Source organism: Suillus subalutaceus, assembly GCF_016647625.1.
Source record: "Suillus subalutaceus strain FC151 chromosome Unknown DFJ58scaffold_89, whole genome shotgun sequence".
Classification (NCBI taxonomy): Eukaryota; Fungi; Basidiomycota; class Agaricomycetes; order Boletales; family Suillaceae; genus Suillus; species Suillus subalutaceus.
Genome location: NW_024540338.1, coordinates 194,062 through 206,540, shown reverse-complemented (window position 1 = coordinate 206,540; position 12,479 = coordinate 194,062). Strand labels below are relative to the sequence as shown.

The 12,479-nt window shown below is 45.6% G+C and overlaps 3 protein-coding genes across 3 annotated transcripts; 2 read left to right on the top strand and 1 right to left on the bottom strand.

Moving 5' to 3' along the window:
* Window positions 1-680: 680 nt before the first annotated feature.
* On the top strand, window positions 681-1,034 carry DFJ58DRAFT_663697 (uncharacterized protein; the record flags this gene model as incomplete). The annotated part of the gene is made up of 1 exon (XM_041382388.1): window positions 681-1,034. One exon carries the CDS (start codon window positions 681-683, stop codon window positions 1,032-1,034), a length of 354 nt encoding a protein of 117 aa, XP_041241504.1.
* Window positions 1,035-3,841: 2,807 nt separating this feature from the next.
* On the bottom strand, window positions 3,842-4,543 carry DFJ58DRAFT_624202 (uncharacterized protein; the record flags this gene model as incomplete). The annotated part of the gene is made up of 1 exon (XM_041381082.1): window positions 3,842-4,543. A coding segment is annotated over one exon (702 nt), but the record flags the coding sequence as incomplete, so codon positions are not given.
* A 6,369-nt stretch (window positions 4,544-10,912) lies between these two features.
* DFJ58DRAFT_799119 (uncharacterized protein) lies at window positions 10,913-11,837 on the top strand. Its single transcript, XM_041390726.1, is given in 5 exon segments — window positions 10,913-11,210; window positions 11,257-11,553; window positions 11,601-11,606; window positions 11,635-11,700; window positions 11,720-11,837. The coding sequence occupies 5 exon segments, from the start codon at window positions 10,983-10,985 to the stop codon at window positions 11,795-11,797; spliced, it is 675 nt and encodes a 224-aa protein (XP_041241502.1). The 5' UTR covers window positions 10,913-10,982; the 3' UTR covers window positions 11,798-11,837.
* The last annotated feature ends 642 nt before the right edge of the window (window positions 11,838-12,479 follow it).

Here is a 12,479-nt window from a genome sequence, read left to right as displayed (position 1 = left end):
AACATGGTGGATTCATGAATCGCTGAGGGAAACTGAAACTATGGACCAAGGTTTGATACCAAGGTATGGGTTGACTAGTCTGAGGACTAAGACTAACAGACTTTGTCTTTTAGGGGGATACCTAGTAGTCATGTCCATGCATGATTCCCAAATCATGCAGGACACCGCCCCGCCACTCCTATATATGGTATCTTAATCTATCTTGACAATCTATTACACGATCAATATCTGCTCTACAATATACAATCCCAGATGCTTCACTGATTGAAGATACTGTTAATGCTACTTTTGACATTGCGCCATGCAAGTTCCAGTTGCAATGTGCACATGCACAATTAGATCGGAAAGATGTCATTACCATTGCTCCAACAGGCACGGGCAAAACTCTAATGTTCTGGATCCCCCTCCTGTTCAATAATAACGGGATTGTAATCCTCATTACCACACTCAATGGGCTTGGCGACCAAAATATCAAGGAGTTGCAGCAGCTAGGTATCTCAGCAGTCAATGTAACTGGCACAAATGCAACAGATGACATGATTCAAGGTATGTTAAGTCTTGTTCACTATTATTGCAATCATTCTGAGCATGGAGCAGGAACCAAGAGCCGTAGATATCAAGTAATTATCGCGAGCCCCGAGATTATTCTCAGTGACCAGTGTTTCAATGATCTATGGAGAATGAGGGACTTCACGGTGCACCTGTTTAATGTCACCGTCAACGAGGGGCACTGTATCAGTCAATGGGGAAAGACTTTCGCCCCAAATATGTATAGTCAGCTTGGAAGACTTCACTGGCTCCTTCCATCGCATGTACCATTTCATATCATTTCAGCAACCCTACCAGCACACATCCTGAAAGACGTCATGGTATCCCTGAATATGTGGGACAAGAACACCTGCATGATCCAACTTTTGAATGACCGACAGAACATACAGGTTGCTGTTGTTGAGATGCTCCATTCAGCAAATAGCTTCCACGACATCAACCGTATCCTTCACTTACGCAAGGAATACATCCCCCAAAGTTCATGATATTCTGTAACTCAAGACAAGACACACAGAGAATGACCAAGTACCTCCAGTCAGCTGCAACCAGAACTCCAACTAAAATTGTTTGGTTTCACTCCGGAATGATGCAGGAATTCAGAACTGACATGATGGCGAAGTTGCGCAGCGGTGAATTATGGGGGATGTGTTGTACAGATGCTGCAGGAATGGTCAGTTTGTTCTGTCTCGCTGGTCTTAGCTCAACCATACATGTTAACAGGGTCTGGACATTTGGGATGTCAAGTTAGTTGTCCAATGGGGATATATACACAGTCTCTGTACCTTGATGCAAAGGTTGGGCCATGCTGCTCGAGATCCCTCCATTGAGGCAAGCAGTATTTATTTGTTGAAAAAGATTATAAGAGGAAGGGGAAAGGGAAAAGGGCAAATGGGAAATGGAATCAAGAGCCCAACAAGATTCCCCAAAGAAGGCAGCACGTCTGGAAGGAGTTGTGAAGAGAAGTAATCATGATGACAAGAGCAGTGATAGCAGTGGTGAATCAGATGGTGAAATCAATGATACTCTTGCAGCGTCTTGTAGGAATACTGGGGTTGCACATCCACGAGTTCTGAAAATCCTGCCATTGTCTACTGGTCTGGACATAGATGAATTTAAGGTAGCAGCCATGGAAGTTTTCATTGAGGCTGGAAACTGAACAATTTGTAGATGCAGAATTGCAGACGAGTATTTTGGGAATAATCTGATCGGTGAATCATTCTATTCTGATGCGGTAGTCGTTGACTTGACACCTATAATATAAGAGAACAATAATGACTCAGATGTCTGCTGTAAAAGATGCAAGAAGCGCACAACGAGGCCGCGCTTCTGCTGTGATGTTTGCACTCCACACGTGTTCCTACTTTTCTACACCTCACCTCCAGCAAAGCCCAAGCGAAAATGGAAAACGATGCTTCCTGCTTATAAAATGGATACAAGAGACTATGCACTACAGACTGACCTCAAGACCTGGCGCCAGAAGATACTTGTTGATTTGGGATCAATGATCCATTTTTCAGTCCTGCTCTTATTCTTCTGGATCCAATCTTAATGCACATTGATCTCTCCCTTCACTCAAAGCTATCCAATGTTGCTTCCCTCCAAGACTTAACAGACTGGTGCTATGCCAATGAGTATGGTAGAAATATCTTGGATTTGGTCCGCAAGCATTATCCCCTGCGACAGCTGTGCAACCACCTCAGCCTAACATGTTCATTAATATGTCCAATGTGGTGTCACTCTCAACAGCATCAAATCTGCTTAATCCATCGGCCCACTCTGCAAATATTCCTAAGAAACCACGCAAAGTAACTGTGTGTTCTAAATGCAAGCAATCCGGCCATAATGGTATGTCCATTGTTCTGTTCTGCAACCTACCAAATTAAAGTTGAGTCTTTCTTAACAGCGAGGAACCATCTTTGCCCAATGCGCGCAGGTCCTTCTAACACCAACCTCAATCAAGAAAACATTCTCCCAGCGGCGCTACTTGTGTCAATAATCAATGACGTCCTCTGCCCCCACTAAATCCACTTCTCCATCACAGTCCATTAGCGCTTCCTTGCCTTGTACCAACATAGTCATCCCTGTACCAATCTCATCCTCCACTTGATGGTCAGCATGTCTTCTGGCTGTAAATATATGTGGTGAGTGCCTTCATACTTCATCACACAGTTTTTGCAAAGTTTTTGTCATGTTCGGTGGCACATGTTTTATGGTGCACTGTTTGACATGGCATTCCCGGTAGAGTTCAATCAGAGGGGATTTGTTGATGATGTGTTGGATCGTATGATTTGATCCTTTCCCTGCAAAATGACCTATTTTCTTGTTGTTGCCCTTCAGTTTACTGATAGAAACATTGTACCTTGTATACAGATTATTCCGTTCTACCAGCCAATCCACGGGTAAATTTGAAGGCCCTTCTGGTTGATTTGCAAAGCCAATTCAGTTGGATTAGTTGTCTGTAGGTATTGTATTTTCTGGTCAATGTGTAACACATTGACAGAAACATGCACTGTAGGTCCTCGGGATAAATGTACCGCATCTGTACCATAAAGCGAGCTGTATGATATGCATATTTGTGCTTTTTGTTGCTTTGAATATGTAGATCCACAACAAGAAAGAGGCCTTGACTCGTCCGATATCACCACTGTTCATCGCATGACAGAGATTGACATAGAGTAGTTCATCACGGTTGGGCAACACCTGGTTTTCGAATCGCTGATCACGCTCTTGTCTAGGTCGTTGACACAGGTTCATAAGTGTTGTTGTATTGGCAACAAACTCGTTGACTATGTACTCTGACATCTCGACAATCAACTCCCATGATGGCGCACATTTTGCGAACACTTCGAGTGAGTCCCATGTGCTGTTTATTGTTTGAGCCTCCACTAGCCAACAATCTAATATTGACGCCCAGAGATCGTGATGCAGAATGTCATGCATCCATCGAAACCCTGGCTTCAATGCGAACTTTCCAGTCTCACGGGGCCTCAAGACACCAACATGCTGCCAAAGGCTATTGATGTCCGTTCAACCAGCTTGTGGTTGGATCCATGTATGCCATAGTGCATCGGCACACACCATTTTGAAGTGAAAGAGACCAGGAACAAACACAACGTGCTGAAAGCAGTGTTTAGGTGTGTCCTCAATATGTCGTGATTTGATGATCGTGTCTAATTGTTCCTTGGTTAAAAGGTCTCCATGGACAAGGAGGACATGCTCAGACATATCAACATCATACTGTGGATCAAATCCAACCTTTCACACTCCCCAATTCTGCCTTGTCTCAAAAGGGGTCCATAACCTTGATATTTCCATCAGTTGTTGACTGTTTGATGGGCATTGCTTGGCAAGGTACTTGTCTTGTCTTGTGCAGTGGGATGGCATTGATAACAACCAGATCGTCATGGTGATGTTTTAGGAAGTCGAAATACTTGCCGTGGTTGAGCAGGATGTCACGAACATGCCAGGCAAAGTTCTCCTCGCATGGAGATAGATGTTTCCCTGGTGGGATTGTCCCATAAGAGTTTTCTTGATGAAAAATGCGCAGATCCTTTGTGGTGAGTTTCCCGGCAGCCAGGGATGCTCTAACTAGGCCGCTTGATTCATTCTGCCATATCTCATGTGAGCACTGAAGGACCACAGGGTTATTAATACCATACAAAGGTATTGTGGTTGCAGAAGTCAAACTAATGAATTGGGACTGGTGCTCGATTGTGGGCTGTGCAGTCTTGAAATCGATGTCAAAGTTGTCATAGGCAAGTGCTGTTGTCAATGTCCATACGGCTTGTTTGATTTGAGCATTCGCTTCTTTTGACAAGGATCTTACAGCTGCTGCAATGGATTGTGTGCTGATGGAGATACTGGTGTGTGCGAGTGCCTCTATCACTCTTTGCGGGGTGCCAGTTGAGTGCAAAAATAGACTGAAGATGCACTGGAGTGTGTTGCAGCGCTCATTTGAGCTCTGTGCAAAGATGCATGCACATATCACAGTTTTCTTCAGTCAATCAGGTGAGTACTATGTCTTATTGTCTGAGAAGTGTCACAAACTATGATCATTAATGCTGTATTCCGTTCTTCAGCTCGTCGTTGCCGTTTCTGTACTTTTGGATTGTTTTCATCGTCACGCTTCCTCTTATTCAAATATCAATCATGGTGGAATTGTTAAGACCGTACTCAAGTAGTAAGATCCGAAGGGCTTCGGCCTCAGCTCGTGCGCTGTGCCCCTTTCCCGAGTCTTGCCCCTTATTTCAGAGAGCTAAAGTATCGTGTCTAGTGAGACGGATAAGTATTGTAACGGATAAGTCTTGTATTGCAACGGATCCGTTAAGACTTCCGGATATCGAATGTATAGAGTAACGGCTAATCCGGATCGGATCCGGACTAGAAACTACGGGTGAGGACTGTCCGAATGACAGAGGCGGATATGTAGACTATAGGAATCTATCCTAAGTCTCAGAGTAGACAAGAGTAGTGTACTCAAGTCCGGACGGATAACAGGGGGACTTAGAGTCCAGACGGAATGAGTGCAATCTAAGATGATATTCAAACTGATCTACTACAGCGCATATACAAAGGTTTATATACTACGGATGGCTAACGGAATGATCAATAAGCAAAGGTGCGAGGCTATGAACGAAAGTATAAGCAAAGTCTAAGTGGAGCGTATTGGTAAGTCGGATGGATCACAAATCATGAACCGGGAATGAAGTACAAGTAAAAGCGGATTTGTAAGTGTAGCGGATCAGTAAGCAAAGCGGAAGTAAAGGATAACCGGTATACCGGTGTACAGGAATACCGAAAGAAAGATGAACGATAGTTAGAGTTATATGACAGGAAATGAAATAAGAATCAAAGCGGATCTGTGGACCGGACGACGGATATGTTCATTGGATCTGGATCGGATCTGTAACCGGATATATGGTATATGACAGGAATCATCCCCTCCAAACTTGCCTAAGTCCATCTCTTCATCTTGTGCCTGTCCTCCTCATATTCTCGCGCATATCTTCTATGTCCACCACTGAAAAATTCCGCCTTCACCCTGGGTTCACATCCAGAAGTGCGAGTAACATTTTAAACATATTTGGCGTGATCTTTTGATTTTCAGTGCGAGTTTGTGGATGAATGAGTCTTCAAGTTGCGTAGATGTCGTTTTTGTTGCTTTGAAATGCAATCTGTTGCACTCACTCGACAGATCAACCATCTCGTCACAAAGAACCCCGACAACTACTTCAAACGCCTAGCCAAAGACAACCTCGCAGCATCCAGTGGACAAGAAAAGAAGATGGCAGATTTCAGCTGCATGTTGCCACAGTGACTCCTTTATTAGTTGATAGTTTCACTGTGGTGTTGATATTATTGCTTTTGTAAGGTCCAACAGCGATATTTCATTTCAAGCATAAGCTGAAGGACACTGTTCATAGCATTAACTGGAGGAATGGCAGGCATCCTGAAAGGAGGGGGGGTACAGCTAACATCTCATTGTCTCATAGGGATACTATTTAAATGTGTCGCTGTGTGCTCTATTACAAGTTCAATGTGTTTGTGTATGTATTACGAAAGGACATGACCATATATGGGAGCGGCGGGGTGGAGGCGCTCGTTGCTGACTCATACTTAGATCTGAATATTTTAGGTGAGACAAACAGTGTTCAACTTTCGCGCCACAACAAGTTTTGCCAGTCGCTGTGGGGAGTTGTCCTCCAAAATTTCGGCTATAGTATGATGACTAATGTATGGTTTTATTTGTATTGTGGCTCTAGGATGAGAGGACTTCTCCCCGGGGTGGCTGGGTAGGAGTCTGTGTTTTTAGTTACCTTCACTAAACATTAAGTGACATAAGCGGGAAAGAGCAACCAGTGATTTTCCTGATGTCATAATGGTCATTGGTGGGCTTCAAGGATAAGTGCTTGATGAATGGGAGGAACATGATCAGGGTGCCAGTCACATGTCAGTGGTGTGCGTCACTGCACACTTGTAGATGTGAAGACGGAAGATACTGATGAAACTAACACATCATGTCTTGATGGAATGACCATCTGTGATCGAAGGATATTCCGCCAGGCATGATGGCCAGTATATGTACTAGTCTGATGACTCTGATCAGTCCATCGCTGTTTTGTGTGTTGATGCACGATGCGATCACAGCACGTGTGTTGGAGTATGATGTTTGGCATACTGCGCACTATATATGTTCGATTGCTATTGAAGCAACTCCCTTCTAATATGCAAGGGTAGTGATAGCGCGAAGGACTAATAACCTATAGCGACCTAAGACCAAAAACCGAGTAGCGCTATAGCGATCAGCACAAGTGAGTTCCGACACGCAGAGAAAACGTGCATATAGTGAGATGCGCTGCAAGTTGTTTTATGCGATAGCGTTATGCAACGTCGACTAGCAACAGCAAGAAGAAATCAAAAGGAGCGAAAGCGAGGAGTAAGGTAAGACAGTGCAAGTGAAATGCCCGATAGCGACTAGATTATAGCTCGACTACCGATAGTGATCCCGACATTGTGAAAGTCAAACTTAAGAGGGAACTTTAGTGATGTGCACTTCAAGTCAAGTGACACGTGATCAAAGAGATTGGCAAGAGCGGAATCAATTGCACCAAGACTAGGATATAGTGACTAAGTGACTCCGACACCAGCAAAGGTCCGGGAGGGGGGTACTGTACTGTATGTGCGACGGGTCATTTATCATACTGTGTAAAAGTTCGGGAATCGTAGGTGAGAATAGTAGCGACACTTGCGAGGGCATGATGTAGTGACAGGTAATAAACATGCTGCACTGCAGAACACGAGGATACATGTAATAAGACCTGCGACTGATGAGTAGCAACATTTAAGGAAAAATAATGCACCAGCGGAGGTAGGTGGACATAGGCAGGACATGGGACATCAGGGAAGTGATGTGAAAATGGTAAAGTTTGTCAAGCTTTACCTGATTTAAAATTTGTATAATATCTATCAAAATGATATTTCACTAGAAAATGCTTTATATACCCGGAGTAAGTTGGATGAAAACTCCCACAAGCACAATCATGATAGTCTACCTGCAATTACTTGCCATTTCTCACCAAACCAGCAAATGTTGCCAACACTTGACAGCCATGACAAAGTTTGATAATGTTGGGTGGCTTCAACAAAAAATTTTTCACCTTTGTACACACATTTTATTCCAAAAAAAATTCATTTTGTAATTCACAAGATGTAAGTACATATATACATATATAACACTACAAAAGACAGAAAATGAGTATAAGAGGGAGGAGGGTCCAAGGAGGGTCCGCAAAGGAGGGTCCAGGAAGTAGGGTCATGAAGGAGGATCCAGGAAGGAGGGTCCAAGAAGGAGGATCCATGAAGTAGGGTCCAGGAAGGATGAACCAGGAAGGAGGGACCACGAGGAGGAGGAACCAAGGAGGAGGGACCATAAGGGAGGGACCAAGAGGGAGGGACCAAGAGGAAGGCCAAAAGAGAGTGAGAGTTTGAGATTAAGAGTGTAATTAAGTGGTGGTGTAGCATTGAGAGAAGAACTAGTAAGAGACTCTAATGTTGAACTTTGAAAAAAATTCGGACTTACATAAGCATCCCATAGGGCCGAGCCTTTGATCCCAAGTGGTCACTGGTGACCATAGGGACATGCAGTCGAGAAATGTGGTACACTTGCCTATTTTCATCAGTATACCTTTTTGCCAATCTTATCCTTCGCTACCAATTTGCTTCTCTTATTATTATTTTGTACTTTTCTCATTACTATAATCGCGTGAATTTTTGATCTGATCTTACCAACTACAACTACGAACCGTTGCCTCAGCGATTTCCTGATGGAGGACGGAATACCTAGGCGCCGGACCGGTGAAGGATCTTCAACTCAGCTGAGGGTGCTGATATAATTGTGAAGGGAGGAAAATTGAGTGCGATATGTTCGTCCCTTGGGGAAGCGGAGAAGCAAATATCACTGGTCAACTCTAGGGGGAATGCGCCAAGAAGCGCGAAAGGCGCGCGGGAACAAAGGCGCTATAGGCGCGCGAAGCGGGGGGGAAGTCGCGCGTCGAAAAGCGGAACTGGGTGAAAGCGGTATGCGAGCGATAGTGAGATGTTAAGACGTGTACTGAGATGCTGATAAGACAACTGATGCGGATATGGCCACTAGAGCTAACTGCTACTAGGGCTTGCGATGATTATTCAAACATAAAAAACTCGGAGATGGTGACTGTCTATGATGATGGTGGTCCGTGGTAATGTGTGTTTTCAGTAAAAAAATGGTAATGAAAATGTGTACCAGTGAAAATAAACATGGTACGAGTTGTAAAATGATAAATGAGAGAAATGCATACCTGGGAACTTGGTTGGACATGGAAAACACAGTGGGAAGTCAGGCGCCCTATAGCGTTAGGGCGCGGGAAATTCGCCTAAAGCGCGCGCAAGTTGCGCAAGTGTCGCCTATGTTGTGGAAGTGTCGCCTAAGTCGCGCGGTCGTGCAAACGTCGCGTTTATCGTGCAAGTGTCGTGTACATGCATGATACTGTAGACTCGACCTATGTTGCAATATGTGCCATTGTGAGGCTACCCAGGATCGAGTCTCTACACCGGGTAGCGCGCTATGGGAGAAAAGTGGTTTCCAAAGCGGATAGCTTGGAGCTGAGTAGTGCTGGTGACTAGCGCCTTACTCTTTTCCTCTGGGCAAGGCAAAATATGCCTATGACATCATACGCACCTAGCGCTGGTATGACCGTCACAGCGCGTCTTCTATTTTGAATTAAACTCATCGAACATAGAACCTTCCTTCTTCGGTTAAGACCGTAGCTCAAGGTAGACGGATCCGAAGGGCTTGGCCTCAGCTCATGCGCTGTGCCCCTTACCCGAGTACGTGCCCTTAATTTCAGAATGAAGTCCAGATGGAATCCGACGAAGTCCGAAGGACTTCCGGAGGCTGGCTACTCTGGTTGAGTGCTGGAGGACTTCCGGATGAGCGCGGGAAACTTTCGGATGAGTATAGGAAACTCTGGAAGAGTTTCACCCGCTGCATTGAGTCCGAAGGTAAGCTCCCTAGATGGAAACACATAGAAGATAGGCTGCAAGGGACAGAGCCAAGCAGGATAGGGTAGGAGGAGTCCGAAGGACAGGACGTCCGGAGGTCCGAAGGTTGGTCGTCGAAGGTGCGACGTCCGCAGGTTGCTGACGTCCGAAGGTTGCGACGTCCGAAGGTGCGAAGGTTACGACGTCCGGAGGACCGGAGGAGCGGACAGGATTCTAGGACAAGAGAAGAAGGGCTACAACGGACAAGGTCCGGAGAGAAACAGACGGAGGTAGACTACACTATGGTAGAGTTGGATAGACGGGGTTTAGACAGAAGTCTCGGAAAGACAGGAAGTGCCGGAAAGGCAAAGCTTCGGCTTAGGGAGTCAATCCCTAAGCAATGGATATAGACGGAAGGATAAATCCGGAGGACCGGAAGGTTGGCCTAGGGAATCCTTCCCTAGGCCTAAGGAAAGGCAATACTAAGATGGACCGAAGTCCGAGATCAGAATGAGTGAAGTCTAGGATGTGAGAGAGCAAGTCTATGTTGAGCAGAATCTAAGATGATATTCAAACTGAGGAAACTTTACAGGAGTTGTACAGAGGTTTATATACTGGACGGGATCCGAGAGGATCAGTAAGCTGAAGACAAATGCTATGTACGAGCATGTGGAAACATATTGGTAAGTATGAACGGAACATAAACAAATGAACTCGGAGATGAACAAAGTACAAGGATCAATAAGCAAGACGGAAACACAGATAACCGAAGTCCGGAGTCAAGAGGATTACCATAAGGAGATAGACGCTGATTTAAGGTTTGAGCTTCGGATATGAGTATAGGTCGGATCCGGAGGTCTAGAGATATCGGATGAGGCGTCTGGATATCGGATGAGCGGATCCGGAGATCTAGGTGAAGACGAGACTAGGATATATATCATGGATATCATCTGGTAGTCTAGGGAAGGTAAAGTCTCAGGTAGGATGAGCTCGGATCCGATGGGATCAAGGGTGGATGAAGCAGGCTTAGCTGCGGAGGTCCGAAGGTATGGATATATGGATGTATGAAGGTGTACGGATCCAAACCGATAGTGGACTGGAGGACTGCAGGCATGGATAAGGGTATGGAGTCATGGATAAGGGTATGGAGGTCCGGATGTGCATCCGGAAGGCGTGGGAACATCATCGGACGTAGGTCCAGAATACGGGATATGACACTCGAGAATGAATGAATTTTTTTTGCCAACGATATGAAACAGCTACTTTGACCCAAACATTTTAGTCCCGGGAATTGGCCGGGTCGACCCATGTCGGAGTTTGAAAATTTTTATCAATCAACCAGTGGCTCATATCTTGACCTCCGAACCAACTGCCATTGTCATTGTCATTTCCAGCTTCATAATCCTGCATTAACCATGTCTGTATTGCATACTCCCCCAACATCCCCTTCTAATTCTCAGACTTCCGGCAATGGGTTCCGACCCCTCACACTCACTCAGGCAGATATTGCAGCTACAATGTCAATGGCTGCATCTCGCATCCGAGCGTCCATCTCTCAATATCAGATGGAGGCTGCCCACACCCAGGAGCCATCTGCTACTCGGATCACGCACTTTAAAGCCGGGCTGCAATGGGAGATAGCTGTAAGAGGCTGATGACTGTGGTGGTCAATGCTGACATTTCCAACAGACTTTTGTGACTCCCATCCTGCAGTACTCAGCTGCAAGGAACATCATTTCGGTTGTTCCGAGCCCGGTTGCTCATATTCTTCAGTTGATTCCCGAGCTCACCTGGAACATGGTTCCGGACCACATCTTTTCATCCCACCTATGCCAGTTTCAAGACGTTGCAGATCTGGGGGATCCCTCCCGCATTGTATCCACCTATGGTACTCCATGGTGGACCGGATCAACTGCCATCCCGAACGAATTATGGCCATGGGATCAGGTATTCGCTAATTGTGTCTGTCACTACCAGCATTGGCTAGTAAGACTTTTACAGAATTTCCTTGAGTGATGACTAATCCTTTCTAGTCTGGCGTTGAGGACGAATCTTGTTGTTCCCGAGCAGGTGGATGAAAGCTCGCTTGCAACGCTGAAGGCACTGAGGTGGATGAGGGAACGCCTCCTGACAGTGATTGAGGATCAACAAGCTGGCATCCGTGAAAATGGCAGAGATTCAGATGTACACCACCGTCCTAACCAAATTGAACCCAAGGGGACCAGAGTAGTTCTAGTCCTTCAGTTCAGAATGTTGAAGTCTAAATTCTGTACATGATGAAATAAGTACTGAAAATTACATACTGACTTTCGAATATCTGACCTATTGCTATATGCTGAGTCCTGCATACCAAATATCGAGTATCGAGATCCAGATATCTTGAGTTCCAAATATTGAGTCCCAAACATAGAGTCCCGGATATCCAGTCCCGAAGCCCAAGATTCGAGACGAGACTTGAAACTCGAACATTGCTATGAGTTGCGAGTTTTGAGTCCCCACCGAGTCCTGACAATCGAGTCCCACAGCCCGACTATCGAGTCCCAACCATCGAGTCCCAACCATCGAGTCCCATCGAGTCCCACACATCGAGTCTTGAAACCCGAGTCCTGACAATCGACTCCCGAAGCCCGAGATTTGAGTGCCGACCATCGAGTATCGAGTCCCCAATATCGAGACCCAAAACCCAACACCCGAAGCCGAAGCCCGAGATTCGACACGAAACAAATCAAAACTCCAAACAACACGACACTTTCTTGAGTACGGGTACCGAGTCTTGAAACCCGAATCCGCACTATCCGAGTTCCCGACTAACCGAGTCTTGAAACCCGAGTCCCGACAATCGACTCCCGAAGCCCGAGATGTTGAGTTGCCGACCATCCGAGTATCCGAGTCCCTATTATCAGAGACCCCGA